General features: G+C 47.8%; 1 protein-coding gene across 1 annotated transcript; it reads left to right on the top strand.

Annotated features, from left to right (window-relative positions):
• Positions 1 to 159: 159 nt before the first annotated feature.
• LOC142557306 (uncharacterized) lies at positions 160 to 18,410 on the top strand. Its single transcript, XM_075669036.1, has 6 exons — positions 160 to 1,676; positions 3,824 to 3,937; positions 10,011 to 10,031; positions 11,390 to 11,444; positions 12,913 to 13,117; positions 18,030 to 18,410. The coding sequence occupies exons 1-6, from the start codon at positions 807 to 809 to the stop codon at positions 18,286 to 18,288; spliced, it is 1,524 nt and encodes a 507-aa protein (XP_075525151.1). The 5' UTR covers positions 160 to 806; the 3' UTR covers positions 18,289 to 18,410.
• Positions 18,411 to 26,259: the final 7,849 nt, after the last annotated feature.

Genomic DNA, 26,259 nt, shown 5'->3' on the forward strand with positions numbered 1-26,259 from the left:
GTGTTTTATGCCGGGTGGACAATTTAGGCTGTCTGAAACCGTACACAATCGCGAGTGGTTGGCAGAACGGAATCTACTTACGGCTGTCTTTTTGTCGCAATTGAATACGTCTTAAGGCGCCCAAAAGTTTCTCCTCGTTTACATGAGAGGCGCCAGGGGGCCAGGGAGTGCGGACGTGGTTCAAGTCGGCTCCGTGGAAAGTTCCTTTGTCTGGTGGAAACAGTGCCGATTCATAGAAATAAGTGATGTGATCGCCTATCGGAAGACCCAAGGATCACCTGGATTACAATTTTATTACTGTAAGTGGACTTTTGGATGTTTTACGGCCACTTTTATGTCGACCGTGTCTCCCACCTAGCTAAGGGTAAAGCTAGCGTTGAACAAACGCGGCGGCTCGGCGGCAGCCGAAGCCCCCGGCACCCGCTTCGGAACCCCGCTGTGGAGGCACGAGGACCATGGAGGTGACCGTGGAGGGTACAGAAATTACCCCCGAAGAACTGAGAACAGCGGATTGGATCACGAAAGTGGGAAAACATGTCAAGGAGCTGCAGCACCTTGCGAGAGGCGAACGGCGAGACAGCCAAAACAACGGCGAGCGGATGGAACGCGGAACCGCGTTCGGGGAAGGCAAGAAGGCGGCAGCGGCGAACGCCGCGTATAAGCAGCTGGGGCAGAAGATCGCGGAGTGTTTAATTGCGTTGCACCTCCCGCGATTGCCGCCGAACGACTACAAGATCATCCTTCGGCTGTAGAACGGGCTGGCGCTCGCAAAAGTTCCGACTACCAGGCTGAGTGCGGCGGTGCGCATGGCTGCGCAAATCCCGTGGGTTAAGGGACAAGAAAAGGACGTGCTTATTGTTAACGACAAGCAAGGCACCCTGATTTTCGGCACCCCAGACATGGACACTGTCTGGAAGGTGACCAAGTGTAAGTCTATCAAGATCGAAAACAAGGACTACGAAGTCATGGTGTACCTTGCGCCGCACGAAGACAACGGGCGGGGTGTGGTGCACGGCATCGACCCAAGATTGACAATAGAGGAACTGACTGAGGCCTTCGGTAACCCGAGGAAACCGCCGATACCTGGAGTTAGGAAGATGGGCAACTCTAGCTCAGCAATCGTCACCTTCAAAAACGAGACAGTGCCGAGGTGGATGTACTGTTATGGCGTGCCTCTGAAGTGTGTGCTCTACAAGAAACGCTACGAGGTGTGCTACCAGTGTGGTGAGCTAGGACACAGATCGGACGTATGTGTCAGCGAACAATTTCAATGTCGGGGATGCGGAATGACGTCTCCACCTGAGGATCACGCATGTAAGCCAAAGTGTAAGTTGTGCGGCAAGGGTCATTTAACGGCAGACCGGAAATGCAAGGAAGCTTTCAGGACCCCTTATACGATAAAGAAGAGGCAATGGGAGGCCAAGCTGCGCTTGGAGGAGGAAGAGCGGAAGGCGAAGGAGGCCGAAGTAGGAAGGAGCAGATGGGAAAAGAATCAAGGCAGATCCAGGAGTCCGTCAAGACAGCGGAGCATGTCGAGAGGGAGGTCGGATTCCTTTCCGCGACTGCCGCAACGGCAGGAAGGGGAGACGCAACAGAAGGCCGGGCGCGGGAATACGGGGACCTCCGGCAGCGCTGTCGTCAACAATCCAGCGAGATTCACGTCTCCGAACAGAAAGGTGGGTTGGACAGGCAGGGCCTCCCAGGATAAACGCGATGAGGAAATGTTTCAGATCAAGGAAGAGAATCGCATGCTTAAAGAACAGCTAGCCGCGATTAATAGGCAAATGTAGGAGCTTAAAATAGCCGTTAAGCCTAATGCAGCACATGTTAAACAACTGCAAGTGTCGCAAAAGCCAAATATAGAAGGATCGGAGGAGCAGATAGCATCTCCGCCTCCTGCTAAAAGGAGGGCGAAGGAAATGGAGAAGCACGTGATAGATAAGGACATAGAGACAGTGATAGAAATTAAAATAGCAAAACTGGAGGAAAAATTTGAAACCAAGTCTGGTCAGGACGATGAATGGCGCAAAGCCTTCGAGGAACGCATGTTGGGGATGTTCCAAAATCTGACACAGCAGTTGCATCAGCGAGATAACAATCTCACAGAGCGACTGCATCAGAGGGATAATATACTCACCGAAGAACTTAAGGCAGAATTTGCGAACAGGGACCGGGTATATGAACAGCTCACCCAGCAAGTATTAGGAAATCAGCTAGTTGGCAGTCATGGCTCACAGATCCAGTAAAAACACCGTTTGGCAAAGGAACTGTAGAGGCTTCACGCGCAAGCGTGCGGTCCTACAGGAATTCCTGAGGAACGGGGATCGACCGGAGCTCATAGCACCACAGGAATGCGGCAGAAAGGCAAAATTGTCGGGGTACAAATCCTATCTAGGCGAAGGCGAAAGCACGCAGGTGGCCGCCCTAATGAGGCGAAACGTCACAGCGGTGCAGCATGACACCGGGAATGCACAAATCGACCGCGTCCTCGTAGAACTGATACCGCGAAGAAAGAAAGACTGTAGCTTGTTTGTATTAAATGTGTGCGGCTCTCCCAGACAAAGAAAATGCGACTTCGGGGATCTCTTCGCGACGACGCTACGTAAAATTAGGAACAAACCAAAGCGGTTATGTGCCTAGCCTCTCTCCAGGTTTTAGCAGGATCTGCTGCGTCTTCCAACTATTTGAAGGGAGCTACATTATATTTAGAAGGCTTGAAATAATTTGAGTTGCAGCACTAAAAGAAGGAGCACAGATTTTTGTTGCATTTGATAAAAAGTTGCAGTTTTATTTTGTAGGGACAGCGCAAGAAAAATGATCATATTATCGTACTGTGTTTGGAACTAGCCATTGTGCACGTGACCGATATATGCATCCGCGTACCAGTGCGTTGCCAAAGGCAGTTTCTTCAGAGCTGTAGAAGTGGGAAATATAAGAGAACGTACTATACAGGAAGCGTACCGTAGCCAATAATCATGTAGACAATCTCGCAGAGTGCGATCCATCGAAGCAAGTTCCCGACTACTTCGGTGTCGATAGCGTTGAGTATGTACAACCCTCCCTGCATGTTTCAATATCGTGTGAGCCAATCCCTTTATAAGATTTTGTAAAGACATTTCGGTTCCGTAAAAAAAAAATAGCAGTGCTTTTTTTTCGTTACATATTTTTTTCTAGTTACGTATCTATTGTCGAACGCCTTTATAACGAAGCACTTGAGGCCTCCGAAATCCTTCGTTATAACTGACTTAGTTGTAAAGGTTGCGCACCTCGCAGCTCGTGATAGAACCAGGACAAAATAATTTTTACGTTATACAGGTTATTTCGTTGCACAGGCGCTCGCTCGTATGCGGTTACCTTTCGCTGCGCGCATCGCGAAAACACAGTTTTTTGCGCGTTCAGTATGGTAAAGAAAACAATTATTAAAGAAAACGACCGCGATAGCGTGAATTAGTACTGTACTTTTTTTTTATGCGTAGCACATCTTGTTACTGAATCCTGGTTTCGTAGTAATTACGATTTCTTACCTCGACATATTTGCAACCTGCTGCTACATGTGTTACATTCCAGGCGTCAGTAGCGGTGCCAACTATACAAAAATTGGCATCCACACTTACGTTTTCTTGCTGTATGAGTGTGTCCTAATGTCCGCGGTCATGGTCATCCTGTTCGTGTAATCGTATCGTTTCGTGTGTGTGCGCGTGTGCGAGTGCGCGCGTGTGCGTACATGTGTGTGCGAATTCATGCTGTGTTGTGTGCGTGTCCTTCGTGCTGTAACCTCACCCTGCCCCTCAATCACCTGCATAGTGAGCGGCAATCCGAGCAGGAAGCCGACGCAGCAAGCGACTGCGGTGAGGGTGGTGCGACGCTGGTGCAAGTTCTCGAACTGGTCCTTGAGTGCAGACAAGAGGCTCTCTACGAACGCCATCTGCGCGCAAAGGCGAGAGACGTTTGCTTTTCGACTTGTCATCGTTCGCGTGATTGGCGCCCGTAACGTCCTCCCAGAACAGCATTTGCAGCGTAACGCTACGAAGCGACCATTGAGCGCCGCCCAGGATAGCGCTAACTAGGCTGAGAACGAGAACAGTGCTTTCAAAAGATGAAGCGCCAACAATGACGTCACACTAAGAAGGAATAAAGACAGGACGAGGCGCCTTGTTCCTGTCTTTCTTCCTGCTTAGTGGTGGTGGTAGAAACATTTATTGCCAATGATATGAATGGTGGGGGCGAAGCCCCCTACATGGCACTTGGGTGCTCCCTTATTATGAGGGGGCACCCTTACAAAGTGAAGGAGAGTCCTTGAAGCGCAATCCTTCTTATTGCACTGGAGATGATCCGGCACTGGTCTTGAGCGGAAGTGCAGGTCAGAAGAGTCTCCCAGTAAGACACCGCCACGGCAGGTGATGGGGGATGAGGGAAGGTGGGGCATGTGAGGAGGGTGTGCAGGAATTCTCCTGGTTTGCCGCAAAGTTTGCATGTTGAGGGGAATTGGTCTGGGTATTTGGCATGTAGTAGTATGGGGTATGGAGCAGTCCGAGTTTGTAGTCGACGCCAGTGTGCGGCCTGCTCTATGGTGAGGGATGGTGCTGGGGGTGTGTATTCCCTTCGTTTGTCCCGGTGGTACGAGAGAATATCACGGAAGGAGAGCAAGCACTCCCCGGCACGTAGAGGGGGCTCGGCTCCCACTGCCGGGAATGTGAGACCTCGGGCGAAGGAGTGAGCCTCCACGTTGCCGGGGAGGCCGGCATGTGCAGGCGTCCAGATTAGGGTTATGCGTGCCGTCACTGTTGGCGCTTCATCTTTTGAAAGCTATGCACCAACTATCCCCACAACGTGTTTAACTGAGAACAATGAGAACGGCGCGACCACGATGCCAGTGGCGGCGATGTTAGAGCAGAAACGGACTACGCGACAGACACGACGACGACAACAACTTCAATGACACAGCACGATGACTCACCACGTCGTACACTTGGAATTAAATCCTGGCTGGCGACAGTCTATCTTTTTTTATTTTTTACTTTCTTGCTATACTATGTTTTTTCTTGGCGTATGCAGGGTGTCCCAGCTAATTTTAGCCTGAATTAAAAAGATGTCGAAGCACTCTAAGGGGACGCGACCAAATGCACGTTGGTGACATTTGTATGGAAGAAGTCGCACTATTTGTTGTATTCTGCTTAATTGCATAATTAGCCAAGATTATTTAACCACCTTCGCAAGAAACAATGTTAGGCAAACAATTCTAATTATAAAGTTGTAGAACGCTTTGCAAATCGTCTGATTACACAGTTTCTAACTTTCTACCTATTAGGCATTAGTCTTTATCCGCCTACTTCAAACGCCGGAGAAATTAAGGAAAAAAGAAATACCACGTGACATGTCCGCTTGCGCGCCGTGATTTCAGCGCTCCCAAACACTCCGAGTACAAACGAACAAAGCATCTTGCCTCGTGTGCCGCCGCTGCGCCTGCTTATCGCTATCATTAACCGCCGCGAGGGAAGCGCATCGGTGGCGTAAATCACACAGCCAAAGCCTGCGTCACTGCCCTGTCGCCTTTTAAGCGGCAGCACACCCTGCTAGGTGCTATGTTCATTTGTACGAGAAACGTTGGGAGCGCTGCAATCACGACGCGCAAGTGGGCATGTCACGTGCTACTTTCTTTCGGATTTCGCGGGAATCTGCATTAAGCGGGAAAACACTAATACCTAATAGATAGACAGCTAGCAACTGTTTTCTTTTGGACTTCTTGCGAGGCTCTCTACTACTTTCTAATTGGATCTATTTGACTGACTGCGTTGCTTCGGAAGTTGCTTAATTAATATTGACTAATTATGCAATAAAGCAGAATACAAAGAATAGTGCGGCGTACTCTATACAATATTCAGCAGCATGCATTTCGTCGCGTCGCCTCAGAGTGCATCTGCACATTTTTTAACCCTAGCTGAAGTTATCGAGGACACCTTGTATTATGGTAATAAATGTGGTGACACTTTCAGAGACGCCAAGAAGTGCTGATGAAGTACTCTAGACAGCAGAGCTTCTTTGTCCAGTATTTCAGAAACAACCTTCATCTCGACAAATTGGGAGGAGGTGCATGCCAGAGACACGTCTGTAGGGGTGGCGTCTCCTCCTTTCTGCTCAATAACATATTTAATTTCTCTCTCTCTCTCTTACTATTTTTTATGGCTCTATCACTATATGTGGGTACTGAATCCTGAGAAGCACGTTTGTTTCTGACCCTCCGCTCAGAGAGAGTTCTACAGAGAGAGTTCTATGCGATGTTTATGTTACGTACACTGCAGTAGCGATGTCTTTCATGGCAAATTAATGTCTAGTGTGTTCACTTGGCTACACTGAACTCCCCTCGCCACCGGCGTTTCCAGCATGTGCGATATTCATGCCTAGGTATACAGTTTTTCAAGTTCAAGTAGCAAGACTAGGTGTGACTCAATGCACAGAAGTGTAGAGAGAGCTCATCGCCATGGCGTGCAATGCCTGGTGTATCGTTAAGACCTCTGGCTACCGCGATGCTCTATCAGAATAGCCCACAAAATTATTGGGAACCTTTTCGGGGTTTTCAGTTCAGTGCAAAAGGAGGAAGAGTGTAATGCTCACTTGTGATCCCAGAGTAAGGAGGAAGAACATGGCGAAGAATGTAGCCGTCCAAAGTTTGGGCTGGGAAACGGTCGAAATGGCCTGCGGGTAAGCCACGAATACCAACCCGAGTCCTGTGGTGTACAAGCCGTCAGCATGAATGTCGCCTGCGAACGGCGGAAACATTGGCACCAGTGTAAGTGGGTTAGTCTTCTTTAAAACAAACGTTTAATAATTCACTAGGACGGCGATAACTGCGAGCGATTACCGCGCAATTGCTTCTATATAGCGCTAGCCCTGAAATGGTGTGGTAACGGCTTCGTGAGCTGCCCTACACTGGTTGCTACAAAACAGCACGAATGAAAGCTGGAACAAGACACAAAACCAAGTGCGTATTCCATTTGGCCTTTTGTTCCCTTTAGCATCGATGTTTCTTTTTTTTCTCCCTCTATTCTGGGTAGGGCATCTCACTGACACGTGAAACAACAAATAGCTCCGCTTCAGGACTTGGCTATGTCCTGGGTTTTCATTGTCTGTGGTCTTTACAAAGCGAAAAATACGGAAGTGCATTAAAAAGCAAATCGTGTCAGCTTTGCACGTGTATGCATACAGGGTGTTCCAGTTTTGATTAGCCAAGTTGTTAAAATAACTGCTCAAATATATGTTTTCGAGCCCTGGGTTCCGTAATCATTCCCCTTCCGCCACAAGAATAAATATTGTGCGTTTATTATAAAGATAATTGGAAAATTATAGTGAACAAACTTGTGTATATTTTTTTTTTAAATTCAGAGCGCGGCTACGGCTTAGAAAGCTGTTGGTGCTTCCTAAAGCAACCCATTAATTCGCTCTTATCGTGCTCTGTCCTGTGTAATTACTTTTTCCGTGCTTTACTCGTAGCGCGCGAAATATAAGATGTTCAGTTTAATTGTGCGCCCTCGCTTCACGGGTGTGGGCGTCCCAAAAGCGATTGGAAAGAACCAACTTCGTTCATTCCCTGACTCGACCGGCAACCACGTGGTCATTCCGATAGGGTGTGATCACTCCGCGGAACAAACAGCTCACAATAATAGGTGCCAACACCAAAAGCTTTTCGCTTACAAGACGCTTACCGGTTAAGTCATTGAACGTTGTCATTTTCTTGAAGTTACTTTGGCACCACTGGCTTCGCGTCACGCTGGTGAAAGGACAGGCGGGGCTTGTTGTAAATCGTGTGCTAAATAATAATTACGCAGGGGATACCGCGATGAAGATGACTGAATGGGTTGATTTAGGAAGCAATAAGAATATTTCTGTGGAATACCGTAGCCCTAAAATGGAAAATTAGGAACCTACCTATCACGCTTCTCTGATTGGCTGGATTACCACATGAACATTAACAGCATAGCCGGCGAGGACATACGACGGAGGACCGCACATCTCGTAATAGAATGTTGTACCAGTTTCTTTTTAGTATCTTGGCTAACGTTAGATTGCAGCTTCATATCCTTGCTTCTATTGAATATTGATCCGCCCTTCCTGAGCTATTCATCTTGATAGCAATGAGGTTCGCGAGAGTAAGAAATAAGCAACGGGGAGAGAGGGCGGACGGAAACGTAACAATAAAGCTAAGGATATTTTTCTACAGTGATTTTCTTTGAGTACGCTGTGTCGTCGTCGTCATATTTGTCAACTAATGAGCGAAGAACGCAGGTTAGGGCTGGCTCGCCTATTCTCAGGACGTCCATCATGGAGACCCGTAGTCTGAACGCCATGCTGCCCAACGCCACGAACACCACGAGACCACCCACGAGGCTGATCACGACGTCGATGACCGCGATTACGTAAACGTCTCTGCACACACATGTACAAAAATAAAGATGGTTACGAGGGGAGTGGCAACGCCCCAGTGACCATTAAAGCAGGGATTGTTCTAATGCGATTAGCATTCACTGGCAGCTCAACTTGTTTCCTAGGCGTACGTATGTGTGCCCGTACATGACCTAATTCACGCAACCCGCGTTCAGTGGGTATGTGCCCCTAGGTATGTGCCCCTTCAGCAGACGCATACCTCATCCTGTCGCAAATATTTGTGTAGCATGTTCTCTGCCATCCTACAGTCAGCTCTAGCCTGGAATAGCAAGTCGCTGCCCTTGGTGTTATTTCGCAGATAAAGCGCCCCTCGTTTCTGTCTCACACGGTGCCTCTTCTCCATTGATGAGACGAGATGGTGTAATAAAGCACCTCCATGATTTCTACACGAACGAGAGGTTTCAGAAACAAGCCCTCACTCCAGTGCATTGAGAACGTCGCGGAATGCAAGAAAACGAAAAAGAAGTACTGCACTGAGGACTCATCGGGGGGGGGTCGTTGAGGCACAGTGACTAAATCAGCTGATTGTCGGCGCTGTCATTCAAGCGGAGTCGAGGTTGAAGGTCTAGGGGAGCAGTTGTGCTGCAAATGCGGACTAAAACTGGGGCCTCGCTGAAAGACAAAAGTCGCATAATTGGGGAAAATCCTGTTGCTCGGTGCTCTTTAAGTAAAGAGCGGCGTTCCGACTGTTATTTCATTACGGTCATTTCACGGCTCATAAGGGGCCCCTAATATTACGAAAATGGCTCTTTTCAACTGATCTAAAGAAAAATAGTTGTGTGCGTTTCCTGCATTTCTTTATTTTAGCGTACCTTGTACAACTGATGATAATTTATGATTGCTATATGAGTGCTAAAGATGATTTCAATTTCCAGCACTGATAACCAGCCAGAAATATTGCAATCAGTTTGAATGACGCCATGGAAAACTGCGGTTTAATTTTTACCTGCTTACGTTGCTCTTACCGCTTTTAGGTCAAGCGAAGCCACTTACGGGAAACAATTTGTATCTTGTCTTTTTTTTTTAGCTTTTTCTCAGATGTCGTCGAACAGCCTTTATATATCAGTCTTATTGTACTGCTTTTTCTGGCTGATCATTACAGGAAGCTGAAACATTCAATTGCCAGTAACTGCAGCTACCATACCCTACCTGACTAAGTCCCATTTCTGAGGCAATTAGTTCCTTTATTACTCTTGGCTCGTCGTTAGTACAATGTACATTGTAGTGAAAGAACGAATCTAATGAACGAACATCCACCCTTAAAATTGTGCCAGGCCTGCATTGGCACCCAAAATTAATTAAATAACTAGGACTGTTTCAAGAATCACTTTATACATATATATAATGAACACTGGCTCGCTCACATTGGTTACTTGCATCAGCGGTTATGCGGCAAGATTAGGCTCCTGGTACATAAATATAAAAATTCTTGTTCGCGCTCGAACATAACGCACAAAAAGCTCGAAGGAAAACTATAGTCGAAAACTTAAAATATGCGTTTTCTTGCAGTAATTTTTACCTGAGTCGCTACTAATTATATTGTGCTTGGTTTGCCTACTGTCTCCCTCTAGATCCTGCCCGACTTCACGTCAGTAAGTATGATGCTGCATGAGAATGGATTAGTTTTGCAGACTTTATGCTCCAATGAACTGTCACTGTCTTCAGCCTGAATCCTCATAACGCAGGTTTACACAGGCCGTCTGCTAGAAATGTAAAATGTCTCAATAACTGTAATTATGACAGTCACATAGGGAAACTGCACTAAGCGGAGCGATATTACTGGGCTTGGCTTGGATTTTTCCAAGGCGTTTCAGGACCATAACGTTATTATTTCGAATATTATCGCCATTTTTTTACGTTAACAGGACCGCCTCAACACAACAGTCCCCATATTGAGAATTATGGTGGGGTCCATTGCATGAAGAAGCGAAATTGCTTGAGTGTGCTCAAGCAATGTTTTATGAATGGCGCTAACAAAGGTCCTCTGTAATTCACTCATTGAGAGCAAATTTCATATAGCACGAATACCATGTCATGCTTATGCCAAATACTTTCGAAAATCATTAATGATATTTCCTGGCGTTTATGCTGACTTTCTGATGCGTACAACTAAAAAGTATGTTGAGACGCCCAGTTGAACATCATTCAATATTTTTGAAAGTTAAGTTAGACATTAGTCCTATGGTTTTGGCATAAGAAATAAGACGATGAGAAATGAGAACAAATTGTAATAACAAGGAAACAGATCCATTATGCGACGCTAACAGTAACTATTAGGTGAAGCTAGATTGAAATATATAGACTTCCATAATAACAAATTCAGTATTACCTACGATAAAACAAACTTTGTAACCAAGAAAAAACAAAAATAAAAGATAAGGAGGACGCCGATTTTGCGCCATAGCCCCTCTCATGTAACATCAGCATCGGCGGATTCACAGAGAGCGGCAGAGAGAGTGATCACGTGGGGATTACGTCAACTAGTCCGTTTTGACATAGAAATTCCAGACCTACAGTCAACACGCACAAATGCCCGTCATTTCGATGGCTTCACTGTTAACTTCGTGTGGGTATTGCGACGGTATGGAGCTATCAGTTCCACAACCATTTACGCCAGTGGCGCCTCTTTTCCAATGTGATGGAAAACACATTGCCGCCATCTGCATCACGGCCTTTAAGGCCGCCAATGGTGATGACACCAGGCACGCAACGTAACCTTTTGACATCGCCGGTGCACCGCTGTAGTCATACGCGCGGACTTACTTACGGACAACCCACCCTTCACCATTCGAGCAACTTATTTGGCCCACGAAGGTATACACAACAAACCATGTCGTGGTGCAAGAGGGGCGCTCGCTGATTTTCGAGCGCATAAGCTATATCAATGCAGCTATAGATTCTATACTTACTAATGTTCTGTCTAAAGCTCACGTCCCGATTTCATTTGCAGACACCGAAACTCATCGGACCAACTGACGCACCCGAGCGCACGCAGAAGCCGAATCGTAAGTCGCCTTGCTTGTGGAAGAAAGTTTGCTTTGCTCACGAAGGTAACTTCCGCGTGGGAACCGCTGCTGCTGCTGTTCAATGGCTATAGCATTCTGTTGCAGAGCACGTGGTGCCGATTTCGAATCCAGGCCGCAGCGGTTGAATTGCGACCGGGATCTATTGAAAAAAAAAAACAAGAACAGTCGTTGACCCTTTCCGGATTGATGATTCCTGCAGGAAGCGTAATGATTTGCAGGAAATATCTGACATGGAAAAATACGAATGACAAAGAACGATTCCCAGAAATCTCATCGTCGGCAATGCCAATTACACGATTTTGGCGACATTGTGCCTCAATTAAGTATGGCGGTCCCTGACATTTTAGAAATGTTCCAGCGCGGCATCACGCTGAGGTTAGGTCTCTCAGCTTGATCTTTTTGTTTATGTTATGTTGTTGGAGGGGGGGGGGCGTCTGCTCCCTCGAGCATATAACTTCCCTTGGCACCGTTGTTCGTTGGCCAAGTTAGTACTCTAACCATGGATAACATTTCTAGCGCCAGCGTTCTCTCCTCATCCGCCGGCGCTAAACTACGTTATCCAGCCTTCCTTGGGTTTTACAAAAAAAAACGGCCTTCACATACGATCTGTGGCGATATTTCATATCCATGTGTGTTGCGAATTGAAAAGTCCGATAAACCAAATGCCGCTTATAGCGCGTTAAACTTCTGACAGTTCATGCGAAAAAACCTTCAATACGTTGCCGGTAACTACAGCGGAATTCCCCCTCTTTATTTCCTTCTGGATTTTGCCACTTAAATATGCACGTAATATAAATTATTTGCTTTATAAAATGTAAACCAGATAGTGCGGGAGGTCTACGCAAGGAAGCCCCACGGATGTCGAAATCAATCCGGCGGCCCACATTACACGTAATTAACGCTGCTACATCGACTTAACGGTGATTCCAATCCAACTAACCCAGGCTGCGGGCTCGCTACATTATATCTGCCACATGATGCAAAAACTCTTATATATCATCATGAAAGACGGTAAGACGCTCGGACACGGACACAAGAGAACCAGACGACAGAAAAGCCAACTATCAACTGAAAGGCGCACCATGGCCGAAAACAAGGTAGACACAAACTTCATCTGCACATGCTCATATATGGCAACGCCACTTGTAAATCAGGCACAACAAGTTTGACCCTACGCGAGAGGCACCTGTTTAAGCATTTCAGTTCTACTTTACGCAAGTTAGTCGAATGCTGGGTCGCGCATGCGCTTACACTTCTATTGATGTGCCAGGCCTCTACCATTAGACGCTTAACTTTCTTTCACGTTCAATAACTTCCAACTAGCTCAACTTTCTGTAGGTGTAATCCTAAATACCGCGTCAATATTTCTATAAGTATTCCTTAGTAATTTTTTCTAAGCCTGTAGCGTTAACATAGCAGCTCCCTCCGCCTTTCCTGATGTTTTCAGTCCCTCCCGCACCACCCAGGCCCGTAGTGGGTCACGTGGGCGCCCCCTGCAGCGACTGCGCTCCTTGCCTGGGCGAGGTCGACTGCATGGAGGGTGTCTGCCAGTGCCAGGGCACCGGCTTGCGCGTCGTGAAAGGTGTCTGCGTCTATTTCACCACACCGACGACGAAGACGACACGGTCACCGATGAGCTCAACATCTTCCAGGTGAATATTGTCGAGCTTTGGGATATATTCGGAGTGCAGAGACATCTAACGTACAACCTTTACCCCGTCAACTGGAAATACGTGGAAACATTTCGTTGGGGACCCACCGGACGCAGTTTGGTGCAATTTCTTGACACCAAAAGAATAAGCTGATGAGAACTATACCATCTGCTAGCTGCATATTTTTTTTCGTTTATGTCATTCACTCTGTTATAGTAGCTGCCCTAAATAAGAAAATGCGAATAACGGGGAAGTGCCAAGTTTAAAGCAAAGTACGGAATAGAACTGATATCGCACTTCGATAAACTGCAAGCATCTTGGTCCCCTAAAGTTTACCAATATTATATAACGTATAGAGCTCTGAAATGTACCAATAGTTTCGGAAAGCGATTTTATCGAAGCTCACACAAACAAGGCATTTAACGTAAGTTATTGGGAACGCCTATGTCTTCTCTTTTAAACCAGCGAACAAAAAGAGTTTACAGAAGGGATTGTCTTCTTCAAGCTTCGAAATTTGGGAGATTAGCCGATTCTCGGTGGCGTTTGTGAGCTGTTGATGCCCCAAATCAGATGCATTGAGCGCTCTCTCTCTCTCTCTCTTTCTCTCTCTTAGATGCATTATAATTTCGTTCAAGGCGGTGCAGCGGTTGTCTAAGACGGCAGCTTTCGCGTTTCACGTGCATTTGAACGCTTACCTCGAAGACATAGGGGCAGCAAAGCTTCGCTTAACAGTCTTTGCAGTAATGTTCGAGTTATTTCCTTGCATCCGATCTGCTTTGCCGAGTAATGGACTTATTCGTCTATGACCCTGCTCTTTGTAAATGCCACAGCTCAAACCTTGGAGTCCGAAACATTGGTGTAAGAAAAAAAAAAGAGGGAAGAGCGAAAACGCAGGCAGGATTGATAACTAAAGTGTTGGCTATTTGGCTACTCTACATATGAACAAATGAGAAAGAGTGAAAGAAGGATAAGTAAAGGCGAGGTGGAATAAAGAACAAGGAAGATAAGGTTGAGGAAAAACAGTCAGTAACTACGCGTACACACGCAGAAGAAGGTTCACTAATGTAGTCACAGGTGGTTTGAAAGACGCAGTCGTCGCATAGGAACACGATAACCATTTAGCGCCCCTGAACGTACAAAAGTGCTTCGGCTAAAAGGTCAAGGATACTTGATCATTTGTGTGGTGAATCATTTATGTGGCTGGGACAATACGCACAGGAAGTAGAAAGAGCACTGGCCCATACATATATTTTTAAAAAAAGACAGGCTACTACAGGCAGCTCCTTTGAGCTTGAGCATGCTGCTTGTCCCTCTATTGAATTTATCTGCGGGAGTTCTCGGTAAGTTTAGCTTTTTTGTGCGCAATCAAAGCTAGCGTGTTCATCTGAGGGTGCGAGAATTCTCGTAGACTGAGATAAAGAGTACACGAGGGGTTGCTTCTGCGAAGAGCACTTGCCCTGCAAGCACTCGTGTTGTTCGCAAAATGTACTGATCGCGATGCGCGCTCAGGAGAAGCATAACTCAGGACCCGCTGTCGTTGCTCAGTGGCTATGGTGTTGGGAAGCTGAGCGCGAGGTAGCGGGATTGAATACCGGCCACGGCGACCGCATTTCGATGGGGGCGAAATGCGAGAACACCCGTGTCCTTAGATTTAGATGCACGTTAAAGAACCCCAGCTGGTCCAAATTTCCGGAGTCCTCCACTACGGCGTGCCTCATAATCAGAAAGTGGTTTTTGCACGTAAAACCCCGTAATTTAATTTTAATAACTCAGCGTGACAACGAACAAAGCGGCGGAAGAATATGGAACAGTAGGTGCTCCTCATCATCGGTCACTGTTACATACAGCGTACTACCGGTGTCCAACGAAACGCGAACATTGGATAGCGTGAGCGAAGCATGACTGAAGGTGCAGTGCCAGCCCTGCATCCATCGCCATTGCAAGACGTGCAGATCCGGTGAGACCGCACTGCCCTGACCATGCTGCCGCTACACTGCGATATGTTCGTTTCTGTTCTGGTTGTCTTGCATTCGAAAGCGAGAAAAGATGGCGGCGCAGTAATGATGACGGCGCAAACTGGACGGCACGCATCGCTTTTGGCTTGTCGTTTTGCCACATCTGTGCGACGATACTCGCCCCATTACGGTGATATTTCAGATTCGGCTTTCTGCGATTTTTCACTTCTCGTTTTCAGATATTTCAAATAAAAGAGAACCAGAACACAAACGAAAACATCGAAGCGTAGTGGCAGCATCGTCGTGCTGTGCACTCAAACCAGATGTGCGCGTCTCTCGAAGGCGATGTCTGGACGGCGCACTACTTCGAGCTTTGCCTCGGCCACGAGCTCTGCTGTTCGCGTTTCATTTTGCGCCGATCGTACGCATGGCAGTCGGGGTGTGACGCGCATACTGTGCAGCGGTTAGGCCTGGGTTGTGGAAGACGCGCGTCGTGCCAACGTTTTCAATAAAGAAAACAGTGTCGGGCTTCACGCGGCGTTTATGACCTCGTCTGTGCACTCATCGCTTTCTGTAGCAGCGAAGGGAAAGGTACGGGGTACGAGCTTCTCCACGCGTGTTACTACGCCGTGTAGTCCGGCAGAGACTGACGGCGGTTTCGATTCCTTGGACCACATGCTGAATCGGCGCAGCTTCCACACAAGGCGGTTTCGCATTTGCCCAAACGAGGAAAAGCCCAAAAATGAGTCAAATGTAAAACTCAGTGCCATGGTTTGCCTTAGTGTGCAGCTATGCTTATAAATATGCTTGCATTTCCTCTTCCACAGCCTATAATAATGCGCAGGAGAATATGAAACCTTTCTGTTTCTTTTTCTTTTCAGGAGTCCTCTTCAGCTTGTTTCTCCAGCATACCTTTATTTTCATTGCCAGAGGAAGTGGCGCGCGAGTATAGTCGCCACAAAATTATCGCTACAACACGCACTGTCACCTTTATCTCGAAGTTGGCACATGTTAACTCAATACCAAAAACAAGAAAGGGGCTGACAGATGGAATACCACACTGTGGTATAAAGTTCGTAAACAGGGATAAGGTGCCTCAGAAAGGCTGGCGTTTCTGAGGCACCTTATCCATGTTTACGAACTTTATAGCACAGTTAACTCAATACCGTTATTTTCACATCAGCGAAGAAGCACACCTTATAGTCCTACGTAGCTCCAACTTGAAATTAAACAGGGCTATTTCAGCGCAGTAATAAAACCTGGTAGTTCATCCATCCTTTGAAGAAGACTGTCGACCTTAATGCTATTAGGCATCTATGTTGTCGCTGATGCGTAATTGTCGATAACATGTTTTATGTAATGATCATAAAGGTAGCACATGCCCATTGACATATACACTGAAATCCAAGAGAGAGGGAGAGATAGAGAGAGAGAGAGAGAAACAACTTTATTTGCCACTGCAGCGTTGGAAGTTAGGGCAGGTAGGCCAAGTGTGGCTCCCAGGTGGGGGCGACGTCTTGGGCCCGCTAGACGAGTGCCAGTTGTGTTTTCTTGTCTGCTCTTGTCAGCAGCTGGTTCCAACCCTCCTTGGAGGGAGCTGGCAGTAATGGTTGTGAGGGTGGGTTACCCTCGCATCCCCAGAGAATGTGTGCCCGAGTGGCCAACACTCCGTGGTCGCACTTAGTACAGACAGGGTCGTAATCCCCGCCAGTGATTAAATAGTGACTGGGAATGGAATCGGTCTGCAGTCTGCGAAGCATGGTGGCTTGCGCTCGGTCGAGGTCGGGATGGGAGGTGGGTGCACGCGTCTCGTCTCCTTGCAGAAATTAGTAATGTCAGCATAGGATTTGGGGGCCTCTTCGAGAGCATCCGGGTTCGAGGGGCCGGCCTCCCGGCTAGTTAGGCCTCAGGCTAAACGGTCGACCCCTTCGTTCCCAGAGTTCCTCGCGTGAGCAGGTACCCACACAAAGCTTACAGTTCTGTCGAGAGCTCAACCACGGAGGATGTGTGCGGCAAGGAGACAAAGTTTTGGATGGCTTGTTGAGAGTCACTAAGAACCGTGCGTGTCCGGGGATCCGCGATGGCTAGCGCGATTGCGACCTCTTCGGCAGCCGTGGAGGAGTGTGTGCGCATTGTAGCGGCGCTGATGAGAGTGGTGGTTGGCGTCGCTGTGCAGGCTACGTATGTGTTAGAGTCGCATTTTGCCGCGTCCACGCACGTGGCATGCTCGTCGGTGGAGTAGGTGACGTCTAAGGCTTGTGCCTTCAGTTGGCGGCGCCTATCGTGGCGGCCGGGTAGCATATTCTTGGCCATGGGTTTGATGACCAGCCGACTGCAGACTCCAGTCGGGAGGGGAGCAGTGATGTGGATGTCACCTGTAGGGTTGATGTTAAGACGGTTAAGAATGTAACGACCGTGTTCAGTGCGAGAAAGAAGGTGTATCTCTGCAGTCTTGTGTGCCTCTATCAGCTCTGTGAGGGTGTTGTACACTCCAAGCTGAAGGAGACGCTGTGTGCTGGCGGACTGGTCCAGTCCCATTGCCTCCTTGTACGCCGAGCGGATGACCCTATTTACCGCCTCTTCGTCTTTGCGGCGGAGTTGGTACTACGGGTATGTGTATACAATCCTACTAATGAGGTAGACTTGTGTAAGGCCGCAGAGGTCGGTCTCCCGCATTCCCCTGCGGCGAGTAAGCTGGCACCAGATATATTTATTGAAGAGCACGACGGGACCGGTTTTTGAAACCCAGTGACTCTAGTTTTTGAAGCCGCTTGCCTCAGCACCGCAGCCCGACGCTCTGCCCATCGGACCACTGCCTACCTAGTGACTTTAGTAGGGAAGCAGTTTAGACGCCGACATTCATGCATAGATACACAGAGATATAACGCAAGCTGAATGAAGTTTCGCCCCAAAAACTCTTAATAGCATTAATGATTCCCTGTCACTCGGTCTTGCAGGCGCCCAAGCACGAAGACCCTCCCATACACCATGCGGTTCTCGGTCGTGCGTAGCGTACGACTACGCACCACTCCCGCTAGTACTGAGACCGAGGCTGCGTCCTTGACCAATGAAGACGGCGACCGGCCGAACACCTCGGAGTCAGGCGGGAGGGCCCGCAACGAGGAGTACTCGCGTGGCACCACGGCGCCGAACGGCACTGCCCAATGGGAGGAAGAAGAAGAAGCGGTGGGGAACCGTGAAGCGCGGGCGGAATAAGCATTTGCCCGGGATACTTCAATTCGGCAACTTAACGCGCGCGCATTTATTAGCGCCGAAATGTTGTAGAATTTGAGTTATGTATAGCATATTCGTAAATTTTTCTGTTTCTTTTTTAGTAACTGGATCAAATACCTGTTTCTGTCGCAGGTCTACATTCAGTTTCTGTCGCAGGTCTCCGAATATATATTAATTTTGTCGAAATATCAAGACTTTTCTTACGCAGCGGCGAAGTGCTTAAATCACGAGAGAACAATAGCTGCAGCCGCAACAAGCGGACTTCTTCATGTCCCTAGCATGTTGCCGTGATTGCTTTTTGGGTACATAAACGCGGCAGCGTTAAGAGGAATCTTTAGGTCGGGTGCTCCTATATAAATACATGTAAAAGGATAATTCGTTTTTCTCGGCAACCACTGCACCAAATTTGACGACGTTTGTTCCATTTAAAAGAAAAACTCAATCTAATGACTGTTGGTTTTGAATTCTTAATTTAGGTTGGCAATTTTTTATTAAAGATTGGGGGAAATCTAAAATCTTTAACAAACGAAACTATCATACTCATCAAGGAAAAAGGATAATACAATTATGTGAAATGCATCTATTAGTAAATCTAAAGTAGACAAAATCGATATGTTACACATGAATCTAAAAAAATTTAGTAACCTGGAAATGCAGCTTGTGCACAACCCTGGTAAACAACGTGATAAATTCACGTAAGATAAAAAATGACATCAAATTTGTGCGCTTTCAATGATCTAATGGGTGCAGTTCACAGGACCGCGATATCAAATTTGTGCGCTTTCAATGATCTAATGGGTGCAGTTCACAGGACCGCGATATCTGTCCTTGATGCGGAGCTATGCGTTTTTAAACTTCGTGCTTCTATGTTTTTCAAACTTCCGAATTTTCGAAAATTCTCTTAACAAAATTCAGGTCCTGAATCAAAATTCCGCTTCCAATGGGCACTAGAATTTGCCTTCTCTCACAAATGCAACAAAATTCATTTAGATCGGTCCAGGGGTTATTGCAGAAAAACTTTTTTTTGCGTTTCACATGTATTTGAATAGGCCGCGTCGGAGTTGGGCCCGAGCTAAAGCTTGCACTTAAGGGCCCCGTGTCGCAAAATATCCGGTGGGGGCCTGTTGCGTCCAGCGTCGGACATCGCTTCGACGAAAAGAGGTTTGGACCACATATACCCAACCACGCAGGCCCTCCATGTGGCGCAAGGTAGTTACTGACACTCCGACTGACAACTCCAATTTTCTTCCATTGAAGATCTGTCGCGCTCACTCCCAAAACGTGCTCTGCGTTGCTGTCAACTCATGGCGTGCAATGGGTTAAAAAAAAGTTACGTTGCGACCTGAGCCCTCGTTTACAGATGGCAAACATTTCAGGCAGACAGACTTTTCCGTCGCGTCCTCACCTCTTGCTTTCCCTGTTTTGCGCTGCTTACCGCAATATGGTGCCCTATAATTTGGGAAGAAGGTCTCATCGGCATGGGCCTCGACATCGTTTGGTCCCTTACAGACGCATGTGATCGGAATTGATTGCAAATGACCCAGCAGTGTCAATGTAATTTTAGTACTGCTAATACCGATATAAATGGCGTGTATCTACATTTCGATCGCTTTACCTTCTTCTTCATCATCTTCTCTTCTCAGAAGATTACGGCGCGCGTCCCGAGCAAGAGAATAACCAAGTGTTATAAGTTACGCATTCATAATACCGCGAAAAAAAATGCAGAAGTGGGAATGTTATTGCTTTGCTAATATAAACGCGTTTGCTTCGTTGAATGTGGGTTCCGGTTTAATGCGGACAATACCTCATAATAAACTACACTGGAACTTTCTCGTCTGCCTCCATACATTTGAAGAGAAATCGTCAGCTCCTACTGTAGTTCTCTTCACCCCGCTGATCTGTACTATGCCCCCCTGTAATAGAGATTAATACACCGTGCGATTCATCCCTGTACTGAGTATATTTAGAGCTAAACCGTACGGGGACGCAAGTCCACCTACGTGCTGAACAGAGCGCGCGCTTACAATGCCAAACCGACGGTCGAGTAAAGTGGACGACGAGGAAGTGCGTTCGGCGCGTTCCATCCGTTCGGGCGGCCTCAAAACCAGCGAACAGTATTTTCTTCGACTTGCCAGTCGTGGAGAGAAGAGAGTCGAGTTCGGCCGGTGAGTAGGCGGTGCCCGTTTACGGCAACATTCCACCACCTGCAACGATATTCGACTCGTTTTTTTTTCTTTAACGCAGGGAAAGCAGGCGGACGAGCCGCTGCTCCAGCTCCACTCGAACGAGTCGTTCCAAGGCGACAACAGCAAACAGGCGCCGACCAAAGTGATATCCTTTTTTTTTTCTTAACTGACGTTTCGGCCTCGTCTCGGGAGCTTTGTTCAGGGGAGTCATGTCCATCGATGTAGAGCCAGGGAGTTCCACCATGGTGAGTGCGCATCCAGGCGCTTTGCGAAGCCGTTTCGTGCTCACTTTGAGGATCGCGCTTTTTGAGCCGTGGCTATAATTTGCGTGGACCTTTATTTCCTGGTAATACTTCGCGTACGTTACGTCATGCTTAGTGATAGGTTTGAATTTTTATGTGGGACGCACCAACGAGTGTCTTCTCCATCAATATATAAAAAAGAAACGTTAAATTACTTTAAAAAGCGCCCTACTACGTAAACTTGACTAGCCTGAAAGGGATGAATGAATCGCTATTATAGCGACAGCAATTATATGAACACTCCGAGCAAATCTTTCGCCCTTGGCGTTGGTGTCGCCGTGCAGCACCGCATATATTTAGGTATATGTATGCTGCATGCCTAATCATGCCGTGTATGAGGGTTATTTTGTTGCACTACTCAATCACTAAAGTTACTGCTACCAGGCCTTACGTTCTTGACTAACTTATGTGTCAGAATTTCGAGAATGGCGGCCCACAAGCAAAAGTTATAAAAAACATTCTCAAAGCATACTTTTTATTTTAAGTAATTTCTTATTGTTAAATACTTAAAAAACTACACATTATTGTAAATCTCTTGCTCTGTTTTTTTCCCCGTGGAATTACTCACGCAAACATATTTATCGGATATCCCTTGTAATTCTAGTTTTGTAGTCCTGTGTTTGGTGTGATTATTCCTAGCTCCTTTCTCAATCTATGTGAATTGTAGGTAGTTTGCAACGTCATGTATCGTTCGATATCTCTATGACCTAATGCTGGCCCCTCTTCGAGATACAGGGAGTGAGAGCTTCGTCAAGCTAGCAGCAGTTGTCCCGCCCATTCATGTTCATTATTGTGCTTCAAATAATAAATCTCTACCTCTACCAAGACTGCTTTTGCAGTACGGCTGTTTTGGCGTTTTTGAAGCCTAAATAACAAATACACGTCAAACCTATTATATACCTACAGTGCCGGAAAATAGTTGCCGCGCAATCGTCTAAGCGTAAACTCGCCATGTCCGAAAAGTGCCGCCGGGCCAGCGTGCAGATAGGCGGATAATCTTGTGTCCCCTGGGGGTCTTTGCTACATCGCTGCGGAGTCGGTCGGTGTAAAGACTAATTCATTTTGCCGCGCGTCCTTGCTGTACAGTGTCGGAAAATAGGCACACAAAAATCATGTATGCGTATACTCGTCATGTCAGAAACGTTGCGCCGGGAATCGTGCAGATAGGCGTACATTCCATTGGTTAATTTTGTGTCACCTGGGGGTGCTCGCGACACCCATGCACAGTCGGCCAATGAGAAGTTTAATTCGCTTTGCCGCACGTCGTCGCTTGGCCGTGTCAGAAAATTGAGGCCGCGCAATCATATTAGTTCAAAATTGCCATGTAAGGTATGTTCCGCTGGGCAAGCGTGCTGAGAGTTGGATATTTCATTGGGTAATATTGTGTCGCCTGGCGGTGTTCGCTACACTGCAGCGTAGTCGGCCGCTGTGAAGCCTACTTCCCTTTTCCACGCGTCGTCGCATTACAGTGTCAGAAAGTAGGCGCCGTGCAATCGTATGAGCGTAAACTCGCCACGTCCGAAAAGCTGCCTCGGCCAAGCGTGCAGATAGGCGGATATTACTTCAGTTGATTTTGTGTCGCTTGGGGGTCTTCGCGACACCCCTGCGTAGTCGGTCGGTGTGAAGCCTAATTCACTTTTCCACGGGTCGTCGCCTTACAGTGTCGGAAAATAGGCGCCGCCTAATCGTATAAGCGTAAACTCGCCATGTCAGAAAGTTGCGCCGGGGAAGCTTGCTGATAGGCGTATATTCCATTGGTTAATTTTATGTCACCTCGCAGTCTTTGCGACAACACTACACAGTCGGTCAATGTGAAGCTTAATTCGCTTTGCCGCACGTCGCTGCGTGGCAGTGTCAGAAAATAGGTGCCGTGCAATCGTATAGGCGCAAACTCGTTACGTCAGAAAAGTTGCTCTGGGGAAGCGTGCATATAGGCGGATATTTCTTTGTTTAATTTTGTGTCACCTCGGGGTCTTTGCGACACCGCTGCGAAGTCAGTCGGTGCGAAGCGTAATTCACTTTTCCACGCGTCGCCGCATTACAGTGTCAGAAAATAGCCGCTGCGCAATCGTATAAGCGAAAATTCGCCATGTCAAAAACTTGTGCCGGGGAAGCGGGCAGGTAGGGGTATATTTATACGGTTTATCTTGTGTCGCCTGGTGGTCTTTGCGACACCTCTGCGGAGTCGGTCAGTGTGAAGCCTATTTGACATTGGCGTGCGTCGTCGCCATGCAGTGTCGCAAAATAGGCGCCGCGCAATCGTATAAGCGTAAACTCGCCATGTCAGAAAAGCTGCCGCGGGCAAGCGTGCAGATAGGCGAATATTTGTTGATTTTCTGTCGCCGGGGGGTCTTCGCGACACCACAGCGCAGTCGGTCGGTGTGAAGCCTAATTCACTTTTCCACGCGTCGTCGCCCACACTGTCGGAAAATAGGCTCCGCGCTATCGTATAAGCGTACATTCGCCATGTCAGGAACTAGCGCCAGGGAAGCGGGCAGGTAGGTGGATATTTATTGGGTTTATTTTAACGCGACAGTGTTAAGGAGCTCGGTCGCAGAACAGCCGGTGTCTTCGGTGTCGGCGTCAGCGGTGTTGACCGTGAGCGATAAATCAGGGCTGGCACTTCATGAATAAAAAACAACTTGCAACATGGGCTGGGTGGGAATCGAACCAGGGTCTCCAGAGTGTGAGACGGAGACGCTACCACTCAGCCACGAGTTCGATGTTTCAAAGCAGTACAAAAGAGCATCTAATGAATGCGGTGTTGCCTTAGAAACTAGCCATAGAAAGTTATACTGCGGTGTATATCAGTAATTATGAACATGTAACTTACAGAAGTCGCAGTTAGACTAGTAGCCAAGTGCGTTTCCGCTACATTTCTTCTGCGCTTTCAGCACACGCAGAACCATCTTGCGGCAAGCACAGAAGACCCCCTCCTCTCAATGTACGGCGCTGCCCCGACAGGTGGCGCGCCACGCGCGCATTGGGGCTGTGCGCGGACCCGTGCGAGGCGCATCACGGCCCGGACTTCCTCTCCCCTGACGACGCTTCGCCTTGCTCCCTTACGGGTTGCAGAATCAAGCGTCCTTCCTTTCTTTAGATCACTATCTGTCTATCTCTCTGCCCGTGCCGATCACGACGTTTGGCTGGCGTGCATCGTTTCCCCCTCCGAGACACCGAGTTCTTTGGTTTGGTTCGTTCCGCTTGCCCAGACGCACGTTTCGTTGCCGCGCCGAACGCTCGGTTGCTCGACGCTCACCGCGTCCGATGCGTTGCTCGACGCTCACCGCGTCTGATGCGGGGCGCCTCGTAAGTGATCGCTGCGCCGTAGCCCATTGCAATGCCTCCTTTACTAGATGCCTGCCGCGTCGTTAGTCTTCCTATTGGAGCGGAGGTTCCCGTAGTTCAGGGTAGTCGCGGAGAGACTGCGCTCGCAGCCGACCCACTTCCTGTTGCGGAGGAAGTGACGATTACTAGGCTGGCGCGCGCTCGACCAATGGCTTGACGAGAGACTGTGGGTCCTGTGCCTCCGGGATCGCATCAGACGCCGCTAAAATCTCGGAGGCATGGCTACGTGATTTAGGTTTGCAGCGGCCACCGCAGCTAGCGCTCGCAGCCGACCCGGGTTAACCCGGGTGGGGAAGAGTAAAGAGGAAAGGGGCAGGAACCAGCTTCTCGGCTCACGCGGCAGGCATCTAGTAAAGGAGGCATTGCCCATTGTCTTACACCACTTGGCGGGTCGACGAGAACGCTGTCGCGTTTCACTCTTGAAGGCGAAGCTTAAGCGTCCTCCAATTTTTTGTGTCGCTTTGGTGTCTGCGCGAAACCATTGTGGAGTCGGTGAGTGTGAAGGCTTTTTTCATATTGGCGCGCGTCGTCACATTGCAGTGTCGCAAAATAGGCGCCGCAAGCGTATAAGCGTAATCTCGCCATGTCAGAAATGTTGCGCCGGGGAAGCGTGCAGATTGGCCGATATTTCTTCGGTTGATCTTGTGTCGCCTCGTGGTCTTTTCGACACCATAGCGGAATGGGTCAGTGTGAAGCCTAGTTCACTTTGGCGCGCGTCGTCGCCTGACACTGTCGAAAAATAGGCGCCTCGCAATCATATAAACTTAAACTCGCCGTGTCCGAAAAGTTGCCGCGGGCAAGCGTGCACATAGGCCGATATTTGTTCGGTTGATTTTTGTCGCCTCGTGGTCTTCGCGACACCGCTGCGTAGTAGGTCGGTGTCAAGCCTAATTCACTTTGCTACGCGTCGTCCTGTTACATTGTCAGAAAAGAGGCGCAGCGCAATTGAATAAGCGGAAACTCGCCTTGTCAGTAAGGTTGCGCCGGGGAAGCGTGCCGATAGGCGGATATTTCTTCGCTTGATTTTGTCTCGTCTCGGGGTCTTTCCGACACCGCTGTGGAGTCGGTCGGTGTGAAGCCTAATTCACTTTGCCGCGCGTTCTTGCTGTACAGTGTCGGAAAATAGGCACCCAAAAATCATGTGAGCGTATAATCGTCATGTCAGAAACGTTGTGCGGGGAAGCGTGCAGATAGGCGTACATTCCATTGGTTAATTTTGTACCACCTCGGGGGCCTTGCGACACCCCTGCAGAGTCGGCCAATCGGAAGCCTAATTTACTTTGCCGCACGTCGTCGCTTGGCAGTGTCAGAAAATTGAGGCCGCGCAATCGTATTAAAAATAACCTGATAATCTCCAAGCGACGGCAAGCATTGCGTTGGAGCGGTCCAGCTATCTGGCATCTGCAGATTTTAAAGTTTGGCTCAGGTTACATGAAGCACTATGTACACGGCTTTCACATACAAAGAAATGCATTTCAATCAGTAAAGACTGCAGCAGTCATGGAAGTGTTGCGAAATTAAGGGTACAGGAGGCATACTTGGAAATTATCTACAAAGATTCGACCGCCAGCTTGGTTCACCATAAGAAAAGTGAAAAATTAACTATCATAAAAGGGGTCAGGCAAGTGTACACAATGTCTACAATGCTATTCGCTCCATGCTTAGAAAAATTGTTCCAACTGCTAGCCTAAGAAGGATTTAGTGAGGTACAACGGGATATACCTCAAAAACATTCGCTTTGCAGATTACATTGTTTTCTTCTGCACTAGTGGGTATGAACTGCAACAAATGGTTGAGGACGTTAAACCAGAACTGTAAGAGTGGTGTTGAAGATTAATATGCAGAAGACAATAGCCCGAAAAGGGAACAATAATTAGTGATGGCCAGTCAGTCTCTGGAGACTGTGCAGGAGTGTGTATCTAAGATACTTTATCTCAGAGACCCTGATCCTGAGAAGGAAATTTCCAAACAAATAAAAATGACTTGAAGACATTAGTAATAACTTAATTTAGTAATTTAGTATTGGCTTGCAGCCATTACTAAATCCCGACTGGGAGCCTACCACTGTCATTGCAATGTATACTGTAATATCATTGGATTCTCCCGCTGCTTATAGA

The sequence above is a fragment of the Dermacentor variabilis genome, chromosome 9 (assembly GCF_050947875.1).
Source record: "Dermacentor variabilis isolate Ectoservices chromosome 9, ASM5094787v1, whole genome shotgun sequence".
Classification (NCBI taxonomy): Eukaryota; Metazoa; Arthropoda; class Arachnida; order Ixodida; family Ixodidae; genus Dermacentor; species Dermacentor variabilis.

What these genes read in the sequence shown, in the direction of transcription:
- LOC142557306 (XM_075669036.1), top strand. Translation starts at nt 807, where the DNA reads ATGGCTGCGCAAATCCCGTGGGTTAAGGGACAAGAAAAGGACGTGCTT. An exon ending in AACGCCATCTGCGCGCAAAG is followed by an intron (nt 3,938 to 10,010) that starts GCGAGAGACGTT and finishes GTCTCCCTCTAG; the next exon opens with ATCCTGCCCGACTTCACGTC. An exon ending in TCCTGCCCGACTTCACGTCA is followed by an intron (nt 10,032 to 11,389) that starts GTAAGTATGATG and finishes TTTCATTTGCAG; the next exon opens with ACACCGAAACTCATCGGACC.